Source organism: Halichoeres trimaculatus, unplaced genomic scaffold (assembly GCF_033239565.1).
Source record: "Halichoeres trimaculatus isolate MK-OKI-2021-1 unplaced genomic scaffold, fHalTri1.1 fHalTri1_scaffold_10, whole genome shotgun sequence".
NCBI lineage: Eukaryota > Metazoa > Chordata > Actinopteri > Labriformes > Labridae > Halichoeres > Halichoeres trimaculatus.
In genome coordinates, this window is record NW_027437187.1 from 15130131 (window position 1) to 15158104 (window position 27974).

The following is a 27974-nucleotide window of genomic DNA, read 5'->3' on the forward strand; positions in this document are numbered from 1 at the left end:
GTGTAGTACAAAGTGGCGTACAGAGTAGCATACAGAGCGGTGTACAGAGTGGTGTACAGTGACATACTGAGTGGCGTACAGAGTGGCGTACAGTGACATACTGAGTGGCGTACTGAGTGGCGTACAGAGTGGCGTACAGTGACATACTGAGTGGCGTACAGAGTGGTGTACAGAGTGTAGTACAGAGTGGTGTACAAAGTGGCGTACAGAGATACTGTTTCCTTTTTATCATCTCCAACCAGTCTGTGCATGTTTCTCTGACCTCTTGCATCAACAAGGCATTTTACCCCAGAGAAATGCTGCTTCAGGGGTATTTTCTTTCTTTAGGACCAGTCTCTGTAAACCCCACAAAATGTTATGTGAGAAAATCCCAGTAGATCAGCAGTTTGTCATATACTCAGTCCAGTCTGTTTGGCAACCCATCCAAAGTCACCAGATCTACTAATCAGATGAATCACTGCCCTGTGATTGGCTGATTAGATACCTGCCTTAATGAGCAGTTACGCAGGTGGACCAAATAAAGAGACTGAAGAGTGTGTTTGTGTGATCTATGTTTTTCTCAGAATGATGATGATTGATGATGACACAGTGATGAATCTGCTGGATTTAAATATGTTTAATTCTTCAAATAGGGGGATGGGGATTTATTAGTCTTATCTAAGTTGCATGAAGTGCTTTTTAAAGTCTGCCCAGAAGAGCCCAGAGACACCACTTGTCCCACTGTGACCCAGACTTCCTTGCTGCGCCGTGCGTGTTGCTCTCATCACCTGAATGAAGCAGTGAAACGTGGTCTCTAAACTTCAGCGAAGTTTCACAAACTCCTTGTAAGAGCTGTTTGTGTCTGTGCTGTGATAGAAGAGGGATTAACCGCGGATACATTCCTTCAGCCTGCATGACCGAGTTATTGGAAGAATGTAGGGTGACTCTTCCTCGTTTCTGCTTGACCGAGCAGACCTCTCCTCTCACTCCGCTGATCAAACATCAAACTGCCGGAGCTGTGACACATCGTCGGTGTTATACACTGAACAACGAGGGGGAACTGATGTGGAGAACTTTTTTTTTTAAAGAGGCTGGAGCAGAGGGATGAAATGATGATAAGAGGAGTGGCGAGTTTCACTTAAAACTTCCCTGACCGACGCGCAGAGCCGCCGCTCCTCCCCGTTAACAGCGACGAGAAAAGTTTCTCCTCTGACTTCTCAACTCTCCTGATGTAGTGGCGCTTTGACGGAGCACTGAAGGAGTAGTCTAAATTTCCCCCCGATTTTTACGAACTAAGAACTTTGAACATGAAAGCTGTCAGCTGGTAGAAAAGTCAGTTGAATCTTTTTCTCTTTCGGGCGGCATCATGACGCTGCTGGTGCGCCTCGGCGTCTCTCTGCTGCTCCTCTGTGCTGCTCTCCCCAAGGTAAGAAAGCTTTCTTTCACTAACGTTTGGCTCAACAGAAAAAAGAGGCTCTGTTTCAGTTTTCATTAAAGACAAGAGGTCGCTTTGTTTGGATGCTGAAGGTCAGTTCCTACCTTGTGTACAGGTGTGACTGCACCTGTTGCGCAGGTGGGTGCTGAAGGGTAACTCACTCTTCTGCATACATTCAGTGCTCAGGATTAAAAAAAAAAAAAACGTACTGAGAAAAAAATGTATTTAGTGAAGTGAAAGAGTTTTGGGACAGGTAGAGGATGAGTGAGTTCACTTGGAGGTGAATCTGGATCTCCAGAGATTGATCTGGATTCAGTTTGTGTTTACAGGTAATAATAGGTAATAACAGGTTTCATATGAAGGTGTGGGGAGTACCTACAAAGTCTGACCATCTCAGATTCTGAAAATGTAGGTTTCTCTCATCTTAATGTCCATCCCAGTTCAAGAAAAAAAAAGTGATGAGAAACATTTCAATGAGATGTCCTAATCGGACCATTATTTGTTCAGGATTGCACAGGTCAGATTCCAGTGAGCTGACCTGTACTGTCAGGTGTGTTAACGCCTCACACCAACTAAGATTACATAACTCACAGTGTCCAGCAGCTACATCCACCTGTCCTTGTCCCACTGGTCTTTCTGGAGATATAGAGAGAGGGTTAGAGGGGTTGAGAATGGCATGTGAGGATGTGTGTGGCCAACACAAAGGGGTCAGGAAAGGAATGAGGTGCAGCTCAGTGTCCCTGTCACTCCTGTAGATCTCCATAAGCCTTAAACCAGGGACTTGATCATTATAGCAGATTAATGAGGAGAAACTAAACTACAGGAGGTGTACAGTCTGATGGGTAAACTGAGTGAGATGGAGATTTCGTATTTAAACAAAGTCATACATTCTTAAAATAAAAAATAAAAAACACAGAAATAGTTTTTAACTTGAAGGACCAAGGGAGGTGGATTCTGGACTTTCATATAACCTATAACAGTGCACTTATTTTCTGGGTCAAAAGGCTCAAATTACAATCACTGTACCCCTTTGTAATCTACTAACAACATCAACTTTGAGTGAGAAAAATCAAGTCTCATGAAGCTTACATGTGACTGTGTACAGATATCCTGATCCAGTTTTTCAATATTTAATATCTGCTGATGCGGATCCGCGTTCCAATATGTTACCAAAGTGGTCAAGAGGAAGCCACATGCTTTCCTGTTTTGTGTTTTAGCAATAATGAATAGTGAAAAATAGAAGCTAAATTATGTCTCAAGAATTTTAATTCCAAATATCTTAGTCCAACTAGTTTTGATGTTAAAGTCATCTAATCTATTTTACACGCCCTCCTGTACGAGGCCTCCTGAACTTGTGTGTGAATATAGCACGCTTAAATCCAAGGCTGCCCTGAATGCAACTCTCACAAGATGGTGTGAGACCACAAACATAAAAATTAGACACAAATGTGACTATTTCATTTTTTTTTCTTGTTATTAACATTTTTATTTTGCCACAAACCAGATTACAACTGACCTTAATCATCCCAAATTGGAAAGTAGAGCAATCAAACCAGTGTGCTACGAGGCTCAGCAGAAACACGGGACAAATGTCTGTGGTCCAGCTAATCACATCATGTTCAAACCACCTAGCATGTTGTCCAGCATAGGACGTGAAATGAAGTGTCTGAACGGCAGGACATACCGTGGATAATGGAGATGTCATAGATCTGTGTCCCACCTTCTTCTCAGGGCATTTTGGATGCTTTCTGTGTGGAAATTTATTGGTTCTTTTAAAGCCCAGAAGTAGCGGTTCAGCCTTTCCTCTGTTTGTGAACTATGCTGTGTGTTGTTTTGGTCGTATTGAACTTTTAAGATCAAAGTACAGAAATGTATTCACATGTGGCTCTTGGACTGTTTTAACATTCTTGTTTGATACATTTCCTCATTGCTGACAATGAAGCCACAGAGTTGCTAATGCTAAGCTAACAGACTGTCTCGTGTTTGTTGTTGCCTTTTTGAACTGTATGTCCCTGGAGTGTTACCATTGACTGTAAAGCAAATGTTATTGCTGTGATGTGCTTTGCTACCCCTGACACCCCTCTGGACGTTCCTCTCACCTTCTCTCTCAGTGCCTCTCTTAAAATTTTGCTCTACTTTGCTGAGTACCTACCTAACTGTGCACTGACACTCTCTTTCTGAAGCAGACAATAGCAGACTTTTGTGGTCTGAGGTGTTAGCTCCGTTCTGATGTCACACCTCCAAAGGCAGAAGTTTGAGTGGTGAATTTTGCCTACAGAGTGTAGAGTGTGTGACTGACACCAGAAGCAGCCCTTTTGTGTCACCTCTGCTAGAAGTCAGCCACAACCTCTTTAAACAGGAACTAACATTTGCCGCAAATTAAAAAGAACTTTCCACATCTGAGGTATTAGTTTTCACAGAAGTTTTCACAATTGTAGTGATGAACTCAAAAGAGAGCATTATGGAAACAGACTGAGTGTATGTGATCACCATCAAACATGAAACCAAAACCTATGAGGCTCTATGAGTTTGGGTGCAAAAATTGGTCACAGTGGTTTTCTCTGTTAGCTTTGGAGGTAAGTGCAGTAAGAATCTGCTCTGTGTTCACACAGTGAAACTACTTCATGCTGAATCTTCGTGGTCTTAAAATACATTAAGTTCCTTTGATAAAATAATGAGCATGAAATCTAAAACGACTTGAGTTGAGACTATTTGCTTCTGTTGGGTGTTGAATGTAATTATTCATCAGTTTATTATGGAACATTCTGGTATTTTGTCACCATATTTCATGAAATCTTGGCTGTTTTATGAAGGAAGTAAAAGTACAATGGCCTGTGAACTTAGTCATTTTCTATGAAGAGTACACACCTGTAACAGGGATGAACTGGGTTCACATGCAAATGTTGAGCAGCCAGTGGACAGATGAGTCTCACACTCAGTCAGGTTCTGATGATTAGTCATTTAGGGTTAGGTAAAGGTTACCTATGGAGTCCTATATTTGTTTGGAGAGGTGGGATTACAAGACTTATGACAATGTTTTTGAAAAGATTTGATGATGAGGCTTTTAAAATCCTGTGATGACTTTTTAGTCTGTGTGGATTGAAGCGCCCCCTGTGGACAAAAACAGTAGCTATCCACTGGCTTGTAGTGTTTATGAATTCAAAAGTCAAATCTGTCTTGATTGAATAGTCACAGCTAAAAGATAAATATAATATTAATTTAAGTCAGTTTTACAATGAGTTAGATCATTCTTTTAGCTGAAACAGACTAAAACTGAAGTGTTAATTGGGTGCTTTTGGGTTAAATATGAAAGATTTTTGTGCCTAAAGTTGTGATTAAATGTCACTGTAAGTTTTAAGACACAACAGTCAAGATGTTTGGTTTCATCAATTAGACCTTTTGCTCTTACAGCATTCCTCAAAAAGACAAATATGAAGAGCTTAGACTTTTACTTTGAAAACCAGAGGTCTGTCCTCTACAAGTGTGGCCTCTCAGTCTTTGTATAAACAGTTTATGTGATACTTCCAATGATTAGCCTTTATATATTGTTGTCACCTGTTTGTTTTTAAGCCTGCTGGTCTTACAGTTTGGCTTTATTGTGGTTATATTATTAATTATGGTTAATACCAGAGCAAACTATAGACATCAGCTGTTTGCCTCACGTTTGGTTCAACCTCCACAGTGAGTTAAGACTTGGCACCAGCTTCTCACACTCTGGTTGAAAGCGTGAATGTTGAAACCTGTTCTTGGTAAAGCAAAAGGGAAGTTAATGAAAAAGGAGAAATAATGTGCTTCCCTGCAAAGTTTTTTTTTTTTTTTGCGTTTTCCGCACTGTTAACTTATTTGACATGTATCTCTATCAAAGTTTGTGCATGAACTGTCTGTTTATAATACTGTTCTGCTGAGTTTCTGTCAGAGTTTCAGTTCCCCTTTAACACTTTTGCTGTCACAGATGAACAAGTCTGTGTGTCTGACAGGTCGACTGTACTGAGAACCTTTACTCTAATGCTCTATGGCGAGCTCACTGAACACCTTATAGGCCTTAGCCTTAGGTTCAAACATACTTCATACCTGACATCTGATATAAATTACACCTGTTTCACTGCAGTAATTGCCTTAGTCCTGACTTCACACTTTCGTTTGAACAGAATAAAACATTTCTTTGAGAAAACACTTGTGATGTTGAAGAACAAAGCCAATGTTGAGTGCAAGAAGCAAAATGTGGTTCCTAAAGTGTCCACTTCAAAAGTTCCCCATAAATTCACATTAGACTCTAAATCAAGTTCCCTCTTCACAGTAGTTCCTGAGTGTAACTTCTTAGCTGTATTTGTGTTTTTTTAATGCGTCAAATTGTTTGATTATCTGTCTGGTTTAAGCATTAGTAGCTCACAAAGTCTGCTCAGACTCACATTGTTGTTATTGTTGTTTTAATATTTTACCTTGTCAACTAAATTAGTGTTTATCAAACTATAGAGAACCTTTTTCTGGGTTTCTTGGTCTCTCTCAGTCCATTCATACAACCTCACAGCTTGAAACAGCAACAATGTTCTTGACATTAACTCCAGACCTTTTTCCTACATTTTTTAATGATATTAATAAACGAAAACTGGAAATCCTATTTAAATGTGACTGAAAATAATCACCTTGTTTTGCACAGCTTATGAAATGTGCGTGCAAACTCCCAGCTTGACCCTCGGTCATGACTGACCCAGGAAAAGTACATCACTTTGCATGAGTTTATCATGGTATTGAACCTCTTCCATCCACTGTGCGAGTGCTCTCTCTCTCTCTCTCTCCTCTCAGCATGAGACAGCTCAGTGGTCCTGCTATCTGAGGGAAGCATCTTGGAACAAGGAAACGTGACGTTTTCACTCACTTACAAGAACAGGCCTGTCTGTGGCCTTAGACTCTCTGTGATGGACTCTTTCTTTGTGGCTAGCTTTGAAAGCTAATGCCTTAGATTGCTCTATATGTAGATGATGACGTGAGAGGAGCTGATGACGTCTGATGTGGATTGAAACACAAGCGCTCCTCTACTCTGTGTGTCTAAATTAGAAAGCATAAGCTTCATTCTGCATCTCATTCGTGCTTTAAAGAGCAAAAGTCGCAGGTCAAGTCCTCCTTTTGTTATATGCTGCCTCCTCCACCCACTCTCAGACCCCCTTCAATTGTATTGAGACAGCCTATAGTATCAAGTCTGTGTCTCCAAACATGCTGCCTCAAACCAGGGCTGTGACTGGAAGCTCAGCATTTACAGAATGAACTACAAAGAGTTCCAGTTTCCCAGCACATGTAAATGAGACACAGACTCCTCTCCCAGCCTCAAAGGCCTTATTGTCAGCAGATAGATATCATGTCACCAGTGGCTGGTTGTGACCAGATGAGGCTGAGGAGCTGAAAATTAATATTTTACCCCTTTTTAATACAGATAATTCATCACTCATACTTCCTTTTAAGGCATGAATAGCTTGTGAAAAGTGGGCCCGAGGAACACAAGCACAAATTAAAAAAAAATCTCATTTTCTTTAGAAAAGAATTGAATTTCTGAATTTTAATGTCTTTATCCCAATTTGCCTGCTCAACCCTTATTGTTTCCTTGTAATGTCTTGATAAAATACACCTACTAGACTTTTAGGGGAAAGTGGCTCAGTTTAAGTACAATTAGACAATTTACAAGAAGATAAAAACAGAAATCTGCCCGGTTTTTGTTTTTTTGCTGTGTAAAGGAAGACGTTTCTTGTTTGTCATCAATAAACAAGCTGTAATAGTCAGCCAGGGCTCTTGGGGTCATAGAGTTCACTCATTGCAGGGAAGTGCAGTTCTCTCTGCAGAGAGGAGTACGTCCTCTGACTTTTCTCACATCTCAGGGTAAAGAGCTGGAAAACATCTTTAGTTCTATTTTAAATTGTTTGTAAAAGTGTTAAGCATATCTTACCCTTCACCCCCATGTCTGACACTCTGCTGTCTCTCATCATGCCACTGATAACCTTTTCTGTCCTGATACTTTTAAACCTGTCTGAATGCAGATATTTCAGCACATGTTAAAGTCATTCTTTGAAGAAGAGTTTTGTTGCTTCAAAACGTAGTATTTACATGTATGTAAGTGCTTTTGAATTAATTTAAAAAGCAAGGCTACTATAGCTTTAGCAGTATTTTGGGCAGCCAGTCACAAAGAGTTTGGACTAATATTATGAAAAGAGGTCTGCTCTGATATATTGTACAGGCATTCATGGCCCCCAAAAGATGTATCTTATCTGACTTCAAAGATTTTTGAACTTTTCTTAGTCTGAAATTTCATAAGTGCATAAGTGTTCCCTGAACAGATGGGTTTTCAGGCGTCTCTTGAAAGTAGAAATGAACTCTGCAGATCGTATAGAGTTAGGTAATTCATTCCACCATTTGGGAACAACAGAGGAGAAGAGTCTGGCCAGTGATTTGGAGCCGCACTGGGCTGGGAGCACCAGGCGTCTTTCACAAGCAGAGTGTAGTGGGTGAGAAGGAGTGTAGACCTGGATGAGGGACCCCAGGTAGGTAGGAGCCGTTCTTGTCAATGTTTTGTAAGATAGGTTGATTGAGGGGAGTCATGCAGGAAAGGAACCACAGGTCGGACTTGAACCCAGGCCACCTGCCTGAGTGCTAACTTCATGGGGCATGCATGAGACCACAAGGCTATATTGGCGCCCTAAGCTCTTTCAAACATTGTTTTTGACTGTTGATTTTAAAGGGGGTGTGACAAGCACAATGATTAACTAATGTCAGCAATAACACCCTTGGTTGTTGCACAAAGAATCTAAAAATACAAAACCTACAACCCCCCTCTATATGCTTTTCCTTCCCCTTAGACAGGCACACATCACACTGCACACTCCACTTTCACACATTCTCCACTTTCACACATTTCAAATATCACACCAATCACACTTCTATGGTCCCGTTCCTCCTGTTGCGCAACCAGCAGTATTAGGAGGAAGCTCTAATGGCCTGAGCATTGTACTCAGATGTGTATCAGCAGCCGGCAGCGCAGCACTGCACTGTGCTGGCTAAAGCAGACGACCACGTCACTCATTTCCATAGGCTCTGATAAGGCCTGTGATAGCAGTGGCAGCACTGTGGAGTGGGACCTGGAGACAAACAGCGCTGAAGCAGTGTTTCACTGGAAGCATTTGCATGCAGCAGATATTTTTAGGCAAGGCTTTCAACATTTATGATGATTCATGTTCCAATAGTATTCCACAAGAGGAACTGAGGAAACATGTGCCATTTTTATCAGCCTAAACGGTTAAAAAAAAAAGAGACCAAATGAGCGATTTCGAAAGTGTGTGTGTGTGTTCCAAATTGCGAGATAAAATAAAAACCCTGCTGCTATTTATAATGAATATAGTAACCTGAAAAGGTTTAAGTGTATCATGGGACTCCAAAATGATCAGTGCACTAATTAGAGGTCCCATATTATGCAAAAATCTTTATTAATCACTTTATTAAGTCTTTTAGTGAAATTTGCAGGTCTTTGGCTTTCCTCCCAGCCCACAAAATGTGACATTTAATGACTAAACCTGTGCTTAGTAGTGCTTGTGAATGTAAAATCCTGACCTAAAACGAACTGTTTGGAATTTCCGACCTCAGCGATTCCCTTTTTTGACCAATCAGGAGCAAGTCTGACCTGATTGGTCCACCGGAGCAGATACCCCCCAACCCCCTCGCTGCCCACTTTCCTCCCCGGGAGGAGAATGCCAAAGTTGAAGAGCCATCACTGCTCTGTTTTTGGCTGTAAACAGCCACATAGTTCCATGCACAAGCTTCCCATCTCGGAAGAAGACAAGACTAAGTGGCTAGAGTTCATTTACGAGGGAAATGTGCCAGCTACACTCAGTAAAACTGTGCATGTGTGTGCTAGTCACTTCACGGTCGACTGCTTTTCCAACTTTAGACAGTACAACAGAGAGCTAGCGAATAGACTGGTCCTGAATCCAGGGGCATTACCAACCATCCACCAACAAACCTGGGACCCTGGAAATGTGAGTATTTTAATGAATGCTGTGTGCTGTGGAGCAGATGTAGGGCTGTTTTCTGAACATTGTGCACTCGGAGCTCATGGCGCTGTTCTCAGTGACGCTGAAGAGCAGGGCGGTATCAGCGGTGGCTCATTTACATATGAAGGCCACGCCCACTAAATCAGACCGTTCTGAACAGAGGGGCTATGAGAGCCTGGAAACAATGCTGCTGTGCTTGATTAATTGGCTTTTTGGACCAAAACATTTCACAAAGACATCACTGATCCATATTAAACTGCAGAAAAGGAGCATAATGTGGGACCTTAAAAATCCTATCAAGGTAGGCAGGAACCTGAGGCTTATGCCTGATGTTACTTTTTTTCAACACTTAGAGAAACGTTCCCACCAGCTTCCTGGAAACACTTACATCATTAAAGCTGAAACCAATTATTGAAAATATCACCAAAAATGTTAATCTTAAGCACAACAGCTTAAGGTAACTGTTGTGCTTTAGTATTTATTAAATTCAGTATTTTAAGATTGTACTAATCAGACATTGTGAACAGAATCCATAGAAACTGATTTGTGAAAAATGAGCCACAAAAGCACGTTGGTGATGGAAAACAAACCCAGGCGTACCAACTGGCGTGAGAGAATTACATATCACACTCTACAAAGAAAGAAAGGAAAGTAACAGTTTGTCATGTGCTGTTTTGGCATCAGCACTTCTCTTGAATATGAGCATTGATTTATGAGTCTGTATTGTTTTAGCTCCTTTCTTCCGTTATTGGACCCTAATGAGCTGGAGGTATGAAGAACTGCATACTGCTGAACTTCAGATGTTTTTATCAGGGGTCTCCGGGTGGGCTCAGGACGTGCCAGGAAGTTATGCAGGAACAGAAACAATTCAGTCAAAGAGGTAATGAACTTAAAGTAGAGAAGAGGCTGCCAAGAATCAAATCAGTAAAATAACTTTTCTTTGAGCACACTCGATATTTGACTCTGAAGATGAAGCTCTCATCTGTTTTAATCTGTAGTTTGACCAAGAGCAACTATTTCCATTTTTTTTAAATCTTGATGACCTGAACTCTGAGTCCACAACATCAAGAAATATCAGTTTTTTGCTTAATGTATATCGAGATTTAGATGTTACCTGTTTGGTTTCACTTGATAGCATTCCATACTCCAAATTCTACCCCATCCTGACATCAATGTAGTATGTGATGTTGAGTCCATGTATTTGTAGCGACACATCCTCCCCCAACTATGAACTGCACAAGTTTCAGCAGCAGCAGACAACTGCTTCAGAATATGATGCAGAAACTTCTAAAGTTGGCATGTCTTCGCTCAATATTCAAACTCAAAGTGACAGTGCACACCGACATTTTATTAAATATCATCAGATATATATCAGATTTTACATTTTGTGACTTTTAGACTATGCATAAACCACTCAGGGATTTAAATTTGCAACACCACTGTAATGTGAAATTATAAAGGCATTAAAATACTTTGAACACCCAGAGGTGACCAGTACTGGTGTCAAAGCCGTCCCTGGTCCAAACAATTTCTAAAAGCCTGAAACAGCTTTAACTGATAAAACACCAGACGCTCTAATGTCTAAGGATGTATTCACACCTGTGACTTGTTTCTTTGCTCTGATTCAGGGGCAAAAATGATACAATTGTAGCGGTTGTCACTTGGTTTGTTTGTGTTCACAAGGTGAAAGTTTGTTGCGGTCCAAAGTTGCAAACAAATGCCACATGCAATCTATTTTTTTCTCTCATTGGTCAGAAATCATACCTGGAAGGTGAGGAGTTTCCCTTATCTTCATGGAGCATCAACAACGTGTAGCGTTTATGGCTCATGTAACAGTGTGTGCTATGTGATCAACATATGTAGATTTTAAGAGTCCTGACTGCATTAAGGCACTTCCATGAGGCACTCCACATGAGCCCACAACTCATTTTCCTCAGTTCTTCAGTCTTGTCTTCTTCTGCTGCTGAGGTTGATTCTTCTACCCTTTCTTCTTCTATTGTTTTGACTACTGCTGCTCACATCACTACAGTGGGAGCCACAATTATAAGTCAGTTGTGCTGGTTGTGTTGGCGTTTGTGATCTCACTGTAAGGGAACCGCTACAGGGTTCGACTGGAAGCGAGCCGAGACCACCTATTTTTGGCGATCTTGACCCGCTTGTTTTGTCCTACGTCCTAGAGCGATTGCTCTGTTCACCAATATTCTCTCTCTTTTCACTAATAAGCAGCTACACTAGCGGAGCTTTTCCCGCTGTCACTCTCACTTACAGCCTGCTGTAGTCTCACGTAGCAGCTAACTGCTAACAAGCTGACACAGAAGGTAGAATTTACGTTTAAATAAATAAACTAATTTATGATGTAGGCCGGAAAAAAAATAGCTTCCCCTCCTTGACTGACCAGCAGCCGCCACTGGTGTTCACATATGCTTAAACGAACCAGGGTTTTGGGGGGGCCCCAAGCGATCCAGGTGTGAATACACCCTAAAGCATGAAGACGGCAGTGTTCTGATCTGAGCCCATTGACTGATGCTTCCTTCTCAAACAGTTTCAGATCATTTCATACTCACCTGATGAGGAGAGTTTAACAGTGTTTTGTATATAAATCTAAACTACGATGCATTTATGAGGACTCCTGTGATTTAACAGCTGTCATATACTTGATATCCATTGACACCTTTAGCTGAAGGTCTCCAGTTTACAGGGTCACTCTTCAAACTGTAACACCAGGAGCTGACAGAAACACACTCATGCCATCAGACTCAAGAACACCATAGTTTAAGAGGTATTAAACCAAGTAAATCACAGCTGAATGTAATGTTATAGTGGACAGTGGATGAAATAAACTGCACAGCTGATGCTCCACCAATCAGGAACATTCAGCTTGCAGGCCCTGCCCACAGACAAAGAACTGTTTTCAGGGAAAAATGTATTACTCCAGAACTGAATTTAGACTCTGGACCTCAGGTCAGAAAGCAACTAGTTTCGGGGGAAGCATCTGATGTCGGAAAGCAACGGGCATCAAATTTGTCAGTGACACCACTGGAAGAGTTTCTATTCTCTGGATCTGCTGGTGATGCTAGGAAAGAAGTCTTTCCCTTTATCTTAAGTTTTTTTGTATAAAAGTATTCATTAAAAAAAACTAAATATTAAGAGTGAGTGCATCAAGTGCTGTAAAACGTCAAAAGCCAAGCATCAATCGGTGACAGTGAGCAGGACTCAAGTTTAGTCTTGTGGAGTGTTACTGATTAAAAAAACACAGTTAGTGGGCACAGGCCCTAAAAAAGTGATTATCTGTGGGGTGTTAACGTTTAAAGACTGGACCAATAACAGGTTTCCTAAAAGTTTACTTGAGGGTGAAAGCTGGCTGGGTGTTTGATGCAGGTTGTGAAACATGGCTTTAGCCACACAATTAGACTCCTTTACAGCTGTAGCATAAACAACAGGAAGACATAAATACTGCAAGAAGAGAAAAAGGATAAAAGATAAAGTTCAAAGTGAAGAGTTTTAAGCACGGACATAACTGACCGAATTAAAGGAAAGTGAAATATATCATAATATTTCATAAACCATCAACACATTTGTTAGACCCTCTATCCGTTCCTCCTCAACAGCCTCATGGGGTTTATGTTACTGCTAAGTACAAACATAGACAAACACACACTCACACACACATAAAAAAACTGACATATTGATTTTTCCATTTTTAGTCAGATAATGTGATTTTGCAGAAACCCTGGTTTCAGAGGACTCCACTTTCGCTGCTCAGCAAGTCAACAAGGGCACCAAGACCGTCCTCCCGTGCAACCAGATGTAATCGAAGGAGCAGAAATTTTTTTCTTTGTGCTTTTGTCCCAAGTTATCAGATTATAAGGAGCTAAGGTTAAATGGGCTGATCCCTGAGCAAACAGCTTTTAAGGTGATTTCTTGATTGTTTTGGGTCCGAGTGTTATTATTGAGGAAGGAAGCAGGGTGTTATCACGAGGCAGGCTGTGAGGAATGAAAGGGAATGAAGAGAGAGGCGGGCAGGCTGCCTTCAGGGTTGATGTAATGTTTATATAGTAGTCAGAACAGCCATTTCCTCCTCCTCCCCCCCTGCAGACGGACTCAGTCAAAGGGCACGGACACAGAACACAGGGCAAAGGGGTCATGGGCTGAGTCCCTGCCAAGTATGTTTCAGCATGTACATTCAAGGCCTCTCTTCAACTCTGCTTTTATATTTAAAGTTCTGATGTCCACAAGAAAAGGTGTTTCATGGATTTATGTCCCTAAAGACTACTTAAACTAGTCTTCCACCTTCTTTGTAGAAATGTGGCTCACCAAGCCAGATTTAGAAAACAGTCTTCATAAAAATTTGCCTGACACTAAGTTAGTCTTGAATTAAAATACAGTTAAAGTACTACAGAGAGCATATGAAAAAAACCTCTCGTACTTCAAGGGCTGTAAGACGTTACTTTGGTGTACCGATGTCAAAGTGACTAATTTTCCAGTCTGTGAAATAGGAATGAAAATTATAAACTGACTTGTCTTAATGTAAAACCCCAATAAATCTGTGGAAATTAAGCAGCTTGGATAACATGGCTTAACCAAGGATCGCAAACTCTGCAGGCAAACACTGTCAAACAGGAAAGCTAAGTGTAGGTAACATTAGTAGAGCAAACACTATCACAACCCTTTGGTCCTCTTTGCAGTTTAACATTAACATGTCAGTTTATCCACCAAAATCAGCACCCCAGAGAGCTCATGGTTTATGTCTTTGCACAAGAACAACTTTTTCTCAAGCAGGGACTAAAGCATTAACAAGGCGTATATGAATAATCTTTGTCTGTGTTGTCGTAAGAAATTTAAGGGTTTGTGAGACTAAGAGATTTCAGTAGTGGCTAACCCTGAAGCAAAAAAAAACATGTGATCTGACCAGGTAGATTGTTTTTGTTTTAAGTGGTCAGTATTGTTGGTCTGTAGATGTGAAAATGATGATTTAAAGAGGCTGTGAGGAGTTTCTAAATGAAGTTGAAAAAGTCTCTGTTCTAGACATAAACCTGATTATAATCCACACGTAAAAATGAGATTGTCTGCTCTAGTATTATAAGTAATAGATTGTTTTGAAATGCTACCACTTAGCTTCCAGATCGGGTCAAGCAGGAACAAATTGATTTATGGCACATCTAAGTCTCTATTACCACACCACACCAGTTGACAAAGTTTAGTAGTGAGAAGAGAGATGAGTGTTTTTCTCTGCTGAGAACAATTTCTATGATTAATTTAGTAGTGATGGTGGACACAGGAGCCTAACAGAAGAAGGACAGAAGAGCAGAAGAAAGCTAAACGAGAGAGTGATACAGCTCGAGCTAAAGGCTAACACACAAGTTAAGCTGTTTGTGATAATGTTCATTCCAACCCACAGTCAGCAGTTATTCTGCAGTGGTCTGTTCAAATTTGAGAGTCTATCAATAAAATGAAGAGTGAGGTTACGTTAGCTCTGCTTGGTAGATGACTGGCAGTACGAAGGTAACCAGGATTCACTAAAGTTACACGTTACTGACACGTCTCACAGCACCAGGCTAAGAGTAGCGCTAAATATAGACAGCTACTAAACTACTAAGCAGCCTGCAGCGCTACATGTAGCTGGCTACTACAACATTTGCTTGTTGTCAGGTTTCAAACCGTAGCGCTACATAACTGTAGTGATTAATACCTTACCTTGGTACGACTTATCCAGTAAAAAGTTGTCTTGAACATAGAAAATTTGTTTCGATCTGATCTCCATTAATTCCTAAACAAACACACACCATCCTGAAAGTCATGTCTTCATGACAGTGTGTGTGGGACTCCAGGCCAAAAGGTGGCGAGGCAGTTCAAATAAAACAGATCCTCCTCGCAGCGTCTTTAAGCCCCTTAGAGAAATAAAAAACACGAAAGACTTTGCTTTCAAACTTTGACCAACATGATCAGGGTGGTTTTGGAGAAGAATTCTAATGTCGAGTGGTTTCTGCTCTTTAATCTGACACACACACACACACAAACAGTGGCATTTTGCGAGAACATATCTCTCAGCATCATCATGGCAAACTGACAGTCAAAGCCTACAGAGGGAGGATGTAGTGATGGGTGGAGCTGGGGATTTACGTTAGAACAATTACATCAAGTATTTGAGCTTCAGTATTTCCCATATGGGACTTGGAGCTTGGGTTATTTCTGCTCTCTGAGTCACTGCCAAGGCATAATGGTTTGAGACGCTGTTTTGTTTATTTAGTCGGGACAAAACAAGTGATACTTAGGAAGAGCGCCAAGGGAAATAAAGCATTTCAAAATCATGTCTCAGAGAAGTCACAGGCTCAGGGGTCAGTTTGAGAGGAATATTTGTATAAGAAATGCAGGATTATTTTAGCATTAAGATGCAGCTTGTATGTACTGGTGGTATGTGACTTTTATCATATTTTTGTGGAGCTGAGGTTAAGTTCATCAGATTCTGAGAGCAGAGGAGCCTCCAACAGCTCTGCTTCAATTCAGGCTTGAAGTACTTGTTATGTGTTCATCAGCAATAAATTAGAATTTCTGTCACCAGACTCACTAGTTTAAATAGAGCTTACTAAATACAGATACCAGATCTGTCGTTGAGGTTTTGAAATCTTGATCTTGTGTGTGGATGAGGAAACAGTCTCACCACAGGGTCCTTTTCACACTTGTCTGGAAGGTTTTGTCACATCAAGTAATCATGTAAGGCAGGTGGGGTTCACCAGTTTGTGGCAAAATTTAGTTCAGCAAATTTTTAATTCTAATAATTATCTTATGTCATGATAAAGTCCCAAATCTACTTGATTTTATAATAGTTTGTTTTTTATCATTGAGCCTGTCAGTACTGATCTGAATGAAACAGCATGACTTTATGTCGTCCCATAGTTTATCTCTACTATATTATCTTCTATATTAAAACGTAGAATCTGGGGTCTGGTTGGTCAGCATGTGACATGTTTAGGTTTCTTTTCAGACGTGTCTAGTCTGCAGGCTTTGTTATATGTGTGAAGAGTAAGAACAAATCAAAACACAACCCTCTGTCACAGCATCCCAGCTCCCTTCAAATTATTTATCTTCATGCAAGTGAAGTTAAAAAACTGTTTCAGATCAACAATCTTACTCAAGACACAACTCTGCTAAATGCTGTTGCCAAAACCCATCTGCAGTTAAATTTCCTTGCTTCCTTGAACGCTTCAGGTATGATTAACTTGACCCACAATCAACATTTTAAAAGTTGTTTTCTGTTCATCTTGAGGAATGACCTACAAAGTTTCAATTTACCTTGAAAAATCTTCATCTTGATGTTACTTCAGCAAATGTAAGTGAGAACTAAACCCATTTTAAGTAAACAACAAGAACATGGGTTTCTATTTTCGGGATTGTTTTGCAGAATAAGCCAGAAAGAAGTGTCTGTTGAACTTTAAACCTCTGGTACTCGAAATGGATGAAAGGGTGCTATCCTGAAGGGATGTTGTGGATCACATGAGACATTAATGCTGCTCAAAAAAGGAAGTTTTGACTGGAAATAGTTTTTAGACCTATTGGCTAAAAGTTCCTTGTGGCACATATTGCCTCACATGAGAAAAAAACCAACTCCACTCAAAGACCTAATTTTCACACACTTAACTTTGTTTAGGGTGGCTATATTCTGAAAACCCATAGAGAGTACATCCTACCCAGCTTTTTGGAGATACAGCAAAAATACCCAAAGATACTCAAAGACCACAAAGCAGCTTTAAAAACCATACATTTATTTAAAACATTCATTTTCTGTTTGAAGTGAAAATTCTATGATGTAAACATAAATAATACATCTCAGCTTACGTAAGTAAAAAGAAAAGTAGCCCATCTCTCAAATATTTTTCTCTTGTGCAAAAATATACATAAAAAGCCTCAGAATTTTAGTTTAAGGAAGTTTGATTACTTGTTAGTAAACACAACATTCAAACTGGGCTTCTCCTCCTTGGCTCAGTGCCAGCGGCAGCACACACCCTCAGCCTCTGACTGTGACTAAGCAAACACATTCACTAGCCCATCAACCACCTGCACCATCTCGTTTCTACGTGGGAGAGACTCAAAAGCAGTGCTCCTTACTCAGCATGTTAGCACAGACTAATCCCGCTATCTGACACATACCTGCTCAGTAGAAAGCCAGCTTGCTCTTCATCCTATGTTGCTCTCTGAGTGCCTGAAGGTTAGCGAAAGTTGAGCCAGGCCTCACCCTTGTTAAGTAAAAAGCTTTATCTTTTTGTTTCACGTTATGTCCACTATTGTAGCTGCTAAGGATAGCTTCTTCCTCTCCTTATTATTAACACGCAAAGTCACTTGGGCATGGGCGTGCTGTGATTGGCTGATGTAACAACGCTTATTCTCTGCCTAGAAACGTCCGGATACAACCTAAACATCAACATACAGGCAGAGGAGAGGGTTGAGGCAGATACAGACACTAACACACGATAGAGCAGGATTATTTATGTAACAGTTAGCGTAAAAGTTAGCGTGGAGATAATAACTGCTACCAACTTTTCTGTTGTTTTACTGATCCACTTCTTGCTTCTTTCCATTTATTTTAGTTCCCGATTGATGGTTAAAGTAGCCTTGCCCTGGCTATTTGTATACTAGTTCACTGCACAACAGGATTTATGTACAGTTGAGTACGTGGATCACAGTTTATCACACAGCATATATGAAAAAGAGTATTCATTTCACACCAGCATCCAGAAATTACCATGTATCCTTTTTCCTTCCAGGGGAGGGTGGATGGACATTGTCAGGTTTCATGAAAAAGGTCTATAGTAGACTTTTTTCATGACTTATAAACATGTCACTCTGGGGAGAAATGTGTGAAAACTATTAATGTTCTGTGAGTGTGAAGGTCAGCCGAGCTAACGCCTCACCCAAACAGCAGAAGTTTTATCTTTCAGATGAAAACTTCCTCATACAAACTGTCCCTCCAAAGAACCCACAGGGTTGACCAGACATGAATGTTTTTGTGATGCTTCCTGGTAATGATGTTAATTTTGGTTGATGTGAGAGCTGAGACTTTGAGACGTTGGCTTTATAAAAGACCAAACCCTGACGGGTAGAGTTAAACGTTCTGCAGAAGTGACTCTCTCATGCTGAATGTACAAAGACTCCTCTGGACCCTCAAAGTGCCCCAAACCCTTGACCTCCTCACACACCGCTGTGTGGCATCGCTGCACTTCAAAAAGAATAGAGTCCCAGAGGAGCGGCAGGAAGGGAAGGGTCACTGCTGTGAATAGAAAAAGAGAAGTTAAGGAGAGGCCACCAGTCTCTGGAGACGGGTGGGTGAGAGGGGCAGCTTCAAATACAGAGCCAGACTTTTCTTCTTCACTTCCTGGTCCGACCATTTTTAACTGATGCACCCATTGTGTCACACTCAGTCAGATGTTTATTTTTTAACATATTCATAAAAAGAATTAGTAGAAACAGCACACAATAGAGATATATAATCTAAGGTAAACTCATACTGAAAACCAGTCATACTGCAGAACACCCCTCCTGTGTTTACATTCATAAGAAATGTCGCCAACAACTGATGTTGGTGACAGAAACGCCCGCTCTCAGCTTCAGTTTAACAGTCTCACCCCTCTCCTCCATACCCCAAGAGGAGCTGTATCCTACTGACAGAGTGCTGACTTTCCCTCTACAATATAATTTACTTTCACTAGTCCAGGTCATTGTGGTCTGATTGAATTAGTTTTAGCAATAACCTGCTAAGATCTTGTGAGTTGAAAGTCTTTCCAGCCATTGTAAGCTGAAGTCAATGATTGACTGGTCCTCTCCCTGAGCTCTCTGTGGGGGAGAGGCCGATGCAGGTTTGAGCAGTGATGCCATGTGTTTAATGTTTAGCTGTGTGGCAAACAGAGTGAAAAGAAACATGTCAGAGTTTCTCCATCCTGTTGAAGCTTTGGCTAATCAGTAATATAGAATCAGATTTGTTTGTTGAGTCCTGACATCATGCAACAGATAACCACAACAGGGAAAAATACACAGCTGTGGTCATGCACACACAAGCTTTTATGTAACCATGTGTAAGTTTATGCTTTTACACACGAGTGTAAGCAGTTGGAGCACGGGAGGTGATATTTTATTTGTTGTTTGTTTAAACAAGAACAGAACTTGTTGAGGTTTAAATGGTCTTTTTTCCAAGTGAGTCCTGGTTCAGACAGGTAGCAGCAAAGTCAAGTTTTCTAATAGACAGTGAGCAGCTATACATTTAAACAAAATAAAAGCAAATGTGTGTTCTAGGGGAAGTAATGATACAAAAAATATCAGGTTTGGTACTCTCAGTTTTAAAGTCTGTACAATTTTGACAGAGTAGGGGAAAACAAAGGCAACATATCACTATTTATTTTCCTTTATTAGAAACTCAAAGATTTTTAATAGGTGATGTGCAGTATCTGCAGTTCAGTAGGCCTCCTCAGATTTCTTTTTTATAACATTTTAAATACATCATCATGAAAAAAAGTAAAACAAAGGTAGAAATTTGCAAATAGAACAATTCAGGGTGTGAAATTAATGCTCAAAATGTTAAAAAAGATCACCGCGAGCTAAATAGCCCCAGAACAACACCCAGAGAACAAACTCATATGCTATAAACCGAATCATACATGCTACAACTTGCTAGGGCTGCAACTAACGATTTAAAAATGGATTATATGCCAATTATTTTTATGATTAAAATTGTACATTTTATTTCTCTAATTCCCTTTATTTAGAACAAGTTTTTTTTTTCAAAATGACAATGAAATGAGACTTGAAATGAGACTAGAGTAAAAAAGTGCACTCATTTCCTCATAGTTTGGTGGTTTGTTTGTTGTTTTCTTTTAGAATGAGGGAGAAAATGGACCTCAAAATCGGAGTATAGCTACATCACTGATACATTATTCCAAAATACTTAAAATTTCTAGTATTTAAATACTTAAGTACTTAGATTAAACAAATCACTCAATGCTTTTATGAACCAATTTTTGTAGATTTTATCAATTTGCGTAGTAGCTGAACAACTTGCACCCCCACCCCCTCTTTTTTTGTGAATGTTCCATTAAAAAAGACACAATTCCCTCAAGGTCTTTGGGGACCACTAGAGGGCACTGGCAGACCACTAGTGATCCGCAGACCACAATTTGAGAAACAGTGATTTAGATTGTTCGATGATATGTTTTTTCTAACACCAGGTTTGGCTCATAACCTATTTAAAACCTCGCGGTAAACCATACACTGTATAGCCCAGGCATGGGCAAACTACGGCCCGGGGGCCACATACGGCCGTTTTAAACGTTTTAATCCGTCCCGCCGAACTTGAAAAAATTAAATGAATAAACCTTGTTAATGTTTTATTTTCCCTGCAATTCTGATGTTTTCCCACTAGATGGTGCACTGTAGATACATTGGCTTTGTTGAGGTGAAGCGTAGTCCTATTACTCCACTTTTGCACTTTACCCTCTGACCCATCAGCCCTCCTGTAAAGATGAACAGACCTAAGAAAAGGAAAGTGGACAAAACAAAACTCCTTGAAACACATGGAAGGATCTTTTTAATCAAAAGGACTTTAACCCATGGTACCTCACCTTTCTGTATACATATGCAAAACTGAGAAGGAAGTTGTGCTCTGAAATAAACACATGGTACCTGTGGAGGGAAGGCTGGTAACAATGTCTCTGAAACACATCCCTGTGTGTTGAGTTCGATGAACTTTTTTTAACCTGGTGTTTTTCTGTGTCCAGAGCTGCTGAAACACTTTAAACAGGGTTGTACACCTTAAAAGATAAGTGTTCAGTAGTCAGTGTATGGTTGTACCATCAAATGATGCTCTGTGACACTGAAAGCGTGTTTGAGTTGCCATCTAATAGTGTGAAGGGTTTTAACTCAATGCTGACCTCTGCTGGTGGTTCACAACTCACTCTGCTTTTCTCTTTTATTTCTCCTTCCAGATCTCTGAAGCAAGGTGTGATGGTATGTACAAAATCCCTGCTCACAGTTATTATAGGTTCTGCATTTTTGTTCACCAGTCTGTTTAATAAATATAAGAAATGCTCAAACATTCACCCTTTTGAATTTGAAGTGTCCAAATTATAAATACTGTACTTCTTTCTTTTCTTTCTCTTAGGTGAAACATGTGCCGAAAATCTAACAGAAACATTAACTGTAAACATGACAACAGTTGTGCTTGGATCAAATCCAAACTGTAATTTATCCATCGAAAACCAAAGCTCAGGAAAAGGTTCAATACCTGGTTTGATTCCTGGAGCAGTCTACTCAGTCTTCTTTGATTGTTTTAACTGCTGCAAAGAAGTCACAACAAGTAAGTCTCTTTTCCCTATTTCTAACTCTTTAAACCATGACAATGTATGATATCACATTGTACTCAGAGGATGCTGCGCATCCAGCATGTCTAACTATGTGTACGTACTTCAAGTACAGAGGAAAAAAAGGGGAAAAAAGCACAGATAAATAAGCACTGATCAAGTTCAACGCAAGTGTTTGTTTTCTGACATTACCCTCTTTCTCTCTCTTTGTCTCTCTCGTCATAGAGCCTTCAGCTGTCACTGGTCTAAATGCCATTAATGTCACAACATCCTCCATGTTATTGATCTGGACTAAACCAAATGGAAACAGCTCCAGCTACAAAGTACACTGGACTGATGGAATAGACCATAACAATGATACTGTGAGCGAGACATCTAAGACCATCACTAACTTGACTGCTGGGGTTCAGTACAATGTGTCAGTTACGGCAGTTGCGGACGATGGACTTACTGAAGGAGACCCAGTAACTGTTTCCAAATACACAAGTAAGTACAGGTTTAGCTTTGGCTTATGAAGAATGACACATTATTAATTTCAGCACACCAGTCTAAACTTATTGGTTCAATCCCAACCTGCACTGACAACAGGAAGTTACATGGTGCACATGGTTCAGCTTGTTCCTCTTCAGAGGGGATCAGATGAAACCTGTGCACAGCTGCTGCAAAGTGTTCATTCATTGGCTGATATTTTGCAATTATATTTGTGCTCACAACCAAGACAAGATACATTAAAAAACAATCCTACAGTTTTTATTGTAGATGTACTGAAAAACTTCTTCAGTGTCCTTTTTTTTAAGACATCTGTAAAGGTTTATTTTTTGTCATTTTAAACAAGCAGCAATGCTCACCTAACCCCGAGGCAACAGATGTTACTTTAGGAAAACTCCCTAGTTGATCCTCTGCTGACCTCAATCATGGCTATAATTGCCATACGTGTTTAAAAAAACTGAAGTTTTTCAACTGCAGAAATCGCATCATTTATTATTGATTGGACTAAAGTTGTATGTCTTCTCCCTCACCCTGCTGTTATCTTGCTCTCACAGAGCCTGAAGTAGTCAGAGACCTCTCTGTTGTCACTGCCACAACCTCCTCTATTTCTCTGAACTGGACTGAACCAGAGGGAAAGAGCTCCCTCTACAGAGTGAAGTGGACTAATGGAGCCACAGATGGGAGTAAAACAGTCACTGAAACAAACATTAATGTCACTGAGCTGACGGCTGGAGTGCAGTACAGTTTTACTGTCATAGCAGTGGCTGGAGATAACACAACAGAGAGTGCAGTGGCTGAGATTTCTCACTACACCAGTAAGATGATGGTTATTATTGGAAAAATTAGCGTGCTAGTTTTCAATTTTATTATGAAGCTCTGTTACTTGTAATGTAGGGTTTTAACCTCACAAACATATTTTCCTCAAGCATTGAGATGCACTTTGTGTCTTTTTTAACCAAGAACAAATTTGAACTTAACCTGAAAGAGCAGAGTTTATGCAGAGAAATTTTCCCATTTGGTTCTGTGGTGACTTCTCTCATGGCAGGTTGTATGTTTATCTCCCTCACCCTGTTTTATCCTGCTCTCACAGAGCCTAAAGTAGTCAGGAATCTTACAGTCATGAATGCCACAACATCCTCCATGTTTGTGGACTGGACTGAACCAGAAGGAGAGAGCTCAGTCTATAGAGTGCAGTGGAAAAGTATGACTGGAAAAATGAACTGGAGTTGTGATGTGACAGAGACACACATTAACATCACTAACCTGACGGCTGGTGTTCAGTATGAAATCAGTGTTTCTGCATTGGTAGAGAACGGCAGTGCTGAAGGAGAAAGTACCACAGTTTCTCGATATACAAGTAAGTCAGCTAATAGTATAGGTGGGATCTAACTGGGTGGGGCAGATTATCTGCACTGACATTATGAATTACTTAATTTTGGTTTTAACTTAAGTGATCTGTTCTTAACAAATTTGTACAAATAGTACACAACCTGAAGGTGGGCTACAGGTTTCAGAAAGGTTGGCATCACTGTTAAATGTTCTGAAAAATACAGTTTTGACTCTTCAAAAGGTTTGGTTTGATGCAGGCAGGTGTGTAATATCTTATCAAAGTTCAGTGACTTCATTACAAAAGATTAGGAAATGTGGTTGCCTGAGATGACCCAGGTGATCAACCTACATAGCAATGCTGACAAGAGAAAAAGTCTTTGATGTAAACATAAGCTGCATTGAAAACTATCAGTGTTTCCGTTCTGAAACTTTCTCTCTCACAGAGCCTGAAGTAGTCAGAGACCTCTCTGTTGTCACTGCCACAACCTCCTCTATTTCTCTGAACTGGACTGAACCAGAGGGAAAGAGCTCCCTCTACAGAATGAAGTGGACTAATGGAGCCACAGAAGGGAATCAAACAGTCACTGAAACAAACATTAATGTCACTGAGCTGACGGCTGGAGTGCAGTACAGTTTTACTGTCATAGCAGTGGCTGGAGATAACACAACAGAGAGTGCAGTGGCTGAGATTTCTCACTACACCAGTAAGATGATAGTTATTATTGGAAATGATGACAGTGCTAGTTTTCAATATAATAACAAAGCTCTGTTACTTGTAATGTAGGGTTTTAAACTCACAAACACATTCTACTCAAGCATTAAGATGCACTTTGTGTCTTTTTGAACCAAGAACAAATTTGAACTAAACCTGAAAGAGCAGAGTTTATGCAGAGAAATTTTCCCATTTGGTTCTGTGGTGACTTCTCTCATGGCAGGTTGTATGTTTATCTCCCTCTCCCTGCTTTTATCCTGCTCTCACAGAGCCTGAAGTAGTCAGGAATCTTACAGTCATGAATGTCACAACATCCTCCATGTTTGTGGACTGGACTGAACCAGAAGGAGAGAGCTCAGTCTATAGAGTGCAGTGGAAAAGTATAAATGGAAAAATGAACTGGAGTTGTGATGTGACAGAGACACACATTAACATCACTAACCTGACGGCTGGTGTTCAGTATGAAATCAGTGTTTCTGCATTGGTAGAGAATGGCAGTACTGACGGAGAAAGTATCACTGTTTCTCGATATACAAGTAAGTCAGCTAATAGTATAGGTGGGATCTAACTGGGTGGGGCAGATTATCTGCACTGACATTATGAATTACTTAATTTTGGTTTTAACTTAAGTGATCTGTTCTTAACAAATTTGTACAAATAGTACACAACCTGAAGGTGGGCTACAGGTTTCAGAAAGGTTGGCATCACTGTTAAATGTTCTGAAAAATACAGTTTTGACTCTTCAAAAGGTTTGGTTTGATGCAGGCAGGTGTGTAATATCTTATGAAAGTTCAGTGACTTCATTACAAAAGATTAGGAAATGTGGTTGCCTGAGATGACCCAGGTGATCAACCTACATAGCAATGCTGACAAGAGAAAAAGTCTTTGATGTAAACATAAGCTGCATTGAAAACTATCAGTGTTTCCGTTCTGAAACTTTCTCTCTCACAGAGCCTGAAGTAGTCAGAGACCTCTCTGTTGTCACTGCCACAACCTCCTCTATTTCTCTGAACTGGACTGAACCAGAGGGAAAGAGCTCCCTCTACAGAGTGAAGTGGACTAATGGAGCCACAGATGGGAGTAAAACAGTCACTGAAACAAACATTAATGTCACTGAGCTGACGGCTGGAGTGCAGTACAGTTTTACTGTCATAGCAGTGGCTGGAGATAACACAACAGAGAGTGCAGTGGCTGAGATTTCTCACTACACCAGTAAGATGATAGTTATTATTGGAAATAATGACAGTGCTCGCTTTCAATATTATAACAAAGCTCTGTTACTTGTAATGTAGGGTTTTAACCTCACAAACATATTTTCCTCAAGCATTGAGATGCACTTTGTGTCTTTTTTAACCAAGAACAAATTTGAACTAAATTTGAAGAAGAAGAAGAGTTTATGCAAAGAAATTTTCCTGTTTGGTTTTTGAGCAACCTTTCTCATGGCAAGTTGTATGTATTCTCCCTCTCCCTGTTTTATCCTGCTCTCACAGAGCCTGAAGTAGTCAGGAATCTTACAGTCATGAATGTCACAACATCCTCCATGTTTGTGGACTGGACTGAACCAGAAGGAGAGAGCTCAGTCTATAGAGTGCAGTGGAAAAGTATAAATGGAAAAATGAACTGGAGTTGTGATGTGACAGAGACACACATTAACATCACTAACCTGACGGCTGGTGTTCAGTATGAAATCAGTGTTTCTGCATTGGTAGAGAACGGCAGTACAAAAGGAGAAAGTACCACAGTTTCTCCATATACGAGTAAGTCAGCTAATAGTATAGGTGGGATCTAACTGGGTGGGGCACATTATCTGCACTGACATTATGAATGACTTAATTTTGGTTTTAACTTTAGTGATCTGTTCTTAACAAATTTGTACAAATAGTACACAACCTGAAGGTGGGCTACAGGTTTCAGAAAGGTTGGCATCACTGTTAAATGTTCTGAAAAATACAGTTTTGACTCTTCAAAAGGTTTGGTTTGATGCAGGCAGGTGTGTAATATCTTATGAAAGTTCAGTGACTTCATTACAAAAGATTAGGAAATGTGGTTGCTGGAGATGACCCAGGTGATCAACCTGCATAGCAATGCTGACAAGAGAAATTGTCTTTGATGTAAACATAAGCTGCATTGAAAACTATCAGTGTTTCCGTTCTGAAACTTTCTCTCTCACAGAGCCTGAAGTAGTCAGAGACCTCTCTGTTGTCACTGCCACAACCTCCTCTATTTCTCTGAATTGGACTGAACCAGAGGGAAAGAGCTCCCTCTACAGAGTGAGGTGGACTAATGGAGCCACAGATGGGAGTAAAACAGTCACTAAAACAAACATTAATGTCACTGAGCTGACGGCTGGAGTGCAGTACAGTTTTACTGTCATAGCAGTGGCTGGAGATAACACAACAGAGAGTGCAGTGGCTGAGATTTCTCACTACACCAGTAAGATGATAGTTATTATTGAAAAAAATGACAGTGCTAGTTTTCAATATTATGACAAAGCTCTGTTACTTCAAGTGGAGGGTTTTAACCTCGCAAACACATTTTCTTTAAGAATTTAGATGCACTTTGTGTCTTTTTTTAATAACCAACAATTTTAAACTTAACCCAAAGGCAGCAGAGTGTATGCAAAGAAATTCACTTGGTTGGTTCTGTGGTGACTTCTCTCATGGCAAGTTGTATGTATTCTCCCTCTCCCTGTTTTGTCCTGCTCTCACAGAACCTGAAGTAGTCAGGAATCTTACAGTCATGAATGTCACAACATCCTCCATGTTTGTGGACTGGACTGAACCAGAAGGAGAGAGCTCAGTCTATAGAGTGCAGTGGAAAAGTATGAATGGAAAAATGAACTGGAGTTCTGATGTGACAGAGACACACATTAACATCACTAACCTGACGGCTGGTGTTCAGTATGAAATCAGTGTTTCTGCATTGGTAGAGAATGGCAGTACAAAAGGAGAAAGTACCACAGTTTCTCATTACACAAGTAAGTATGCCTGAAGTTTATGAATACAGTCTGGAAGAGGAAGGCAGTGTTGCACCTGCTTGGCCAACACCTGTCTGAGATCACTCGTCTGACTGATTGAAATCAGGATTACAGTTAAATAATACCATAAGACAATCTTTGATTCAGGGGTCATCAACTACATTTGTTAAAGGGTCTTTTTTTCAGCAGACACCCTGAGCTTCAGGTTCTCTTATGACATAAAAACAATTCAGGCTGTAACTCAAGTAATATATTATTATATGATTTATTGATTTTCATTCCAAATTGCTGTTATTGTAAAGTATTGGACCGTGTTAACAGACTCATCCCTGGACTGCAGCAAGCCAACAGGGTGATAATATTTATTTAAGGTTTCATGTTTGTGAGGTTGTTAAATTGTCCATCACTGTCAAATGCAGCGTAGAAGTTGTGGAGAACATGTGCAAACAACTGAATACATTTAATGCTCAGAAAATGTCCCTCAAAGAGCCTGAAGCAGAAAACTGATGCAGGAAAGCTCAGCTTTATTTAAGAATTGGCTGATACGTATTGTAACAAACTGTGTGGGTCATAGATGTTAGACAATGGTGATGTATTTTACTGTGAAACAAGTTAATCTGCAGTGAAGTCCCACCAAAACTGTCTGTTTCTCTCTTCAGAGGCTGCACTTCTATTTAAATCA

General features: G+C 40.2%; 1 protein-coding gene across 1 annotated transcript in view; it reads left to right on the top strand.

Annotated features, from left to right (window-relative positions):
- Positions 1–573: 573 nt before the first annotated feature.
- The window catches only part of LOC141796219 (receptor-type tyrosine-protein phosphatase beta), a 46387-nt gene continuing 18986 nt past the window's right edge, over positions 574–27974 (top strand). Inside the window, exons 1-10 of the mRNA XM_074677206.1 lie at positions 574–1405; positions 21411–21432; positions 21587–21781; positions 22011–22271; positions 22829–23089; positions 24047–24307; positions 25267–25527; positions 25806–26072; positions 26488–26748; positions 27026–27292. Of these exons, the coding sequence (XP_074533307.1) occupies positions 1346–1405; positions 21411–21432; positions 21587–21781; positions 22011–22271; positions 22829–23089; positions 24047–24307; positions 25267–25527; positions 25806–26072; positions 26488–26748; positions 27026–27292 (2116 nt within the window). The 5' untranslated portion in view covers positions 574–1345. The remainder of the gene's footprint in view (positions 1406–21410; positions 21433–21586; positions 21782–22010; positions 22272–22828; positions 23090–24046; positions 24308–25266; positions 25528–25805; positions 26073–26487; positions 26749–27025; positions 27293–27974) is intronic.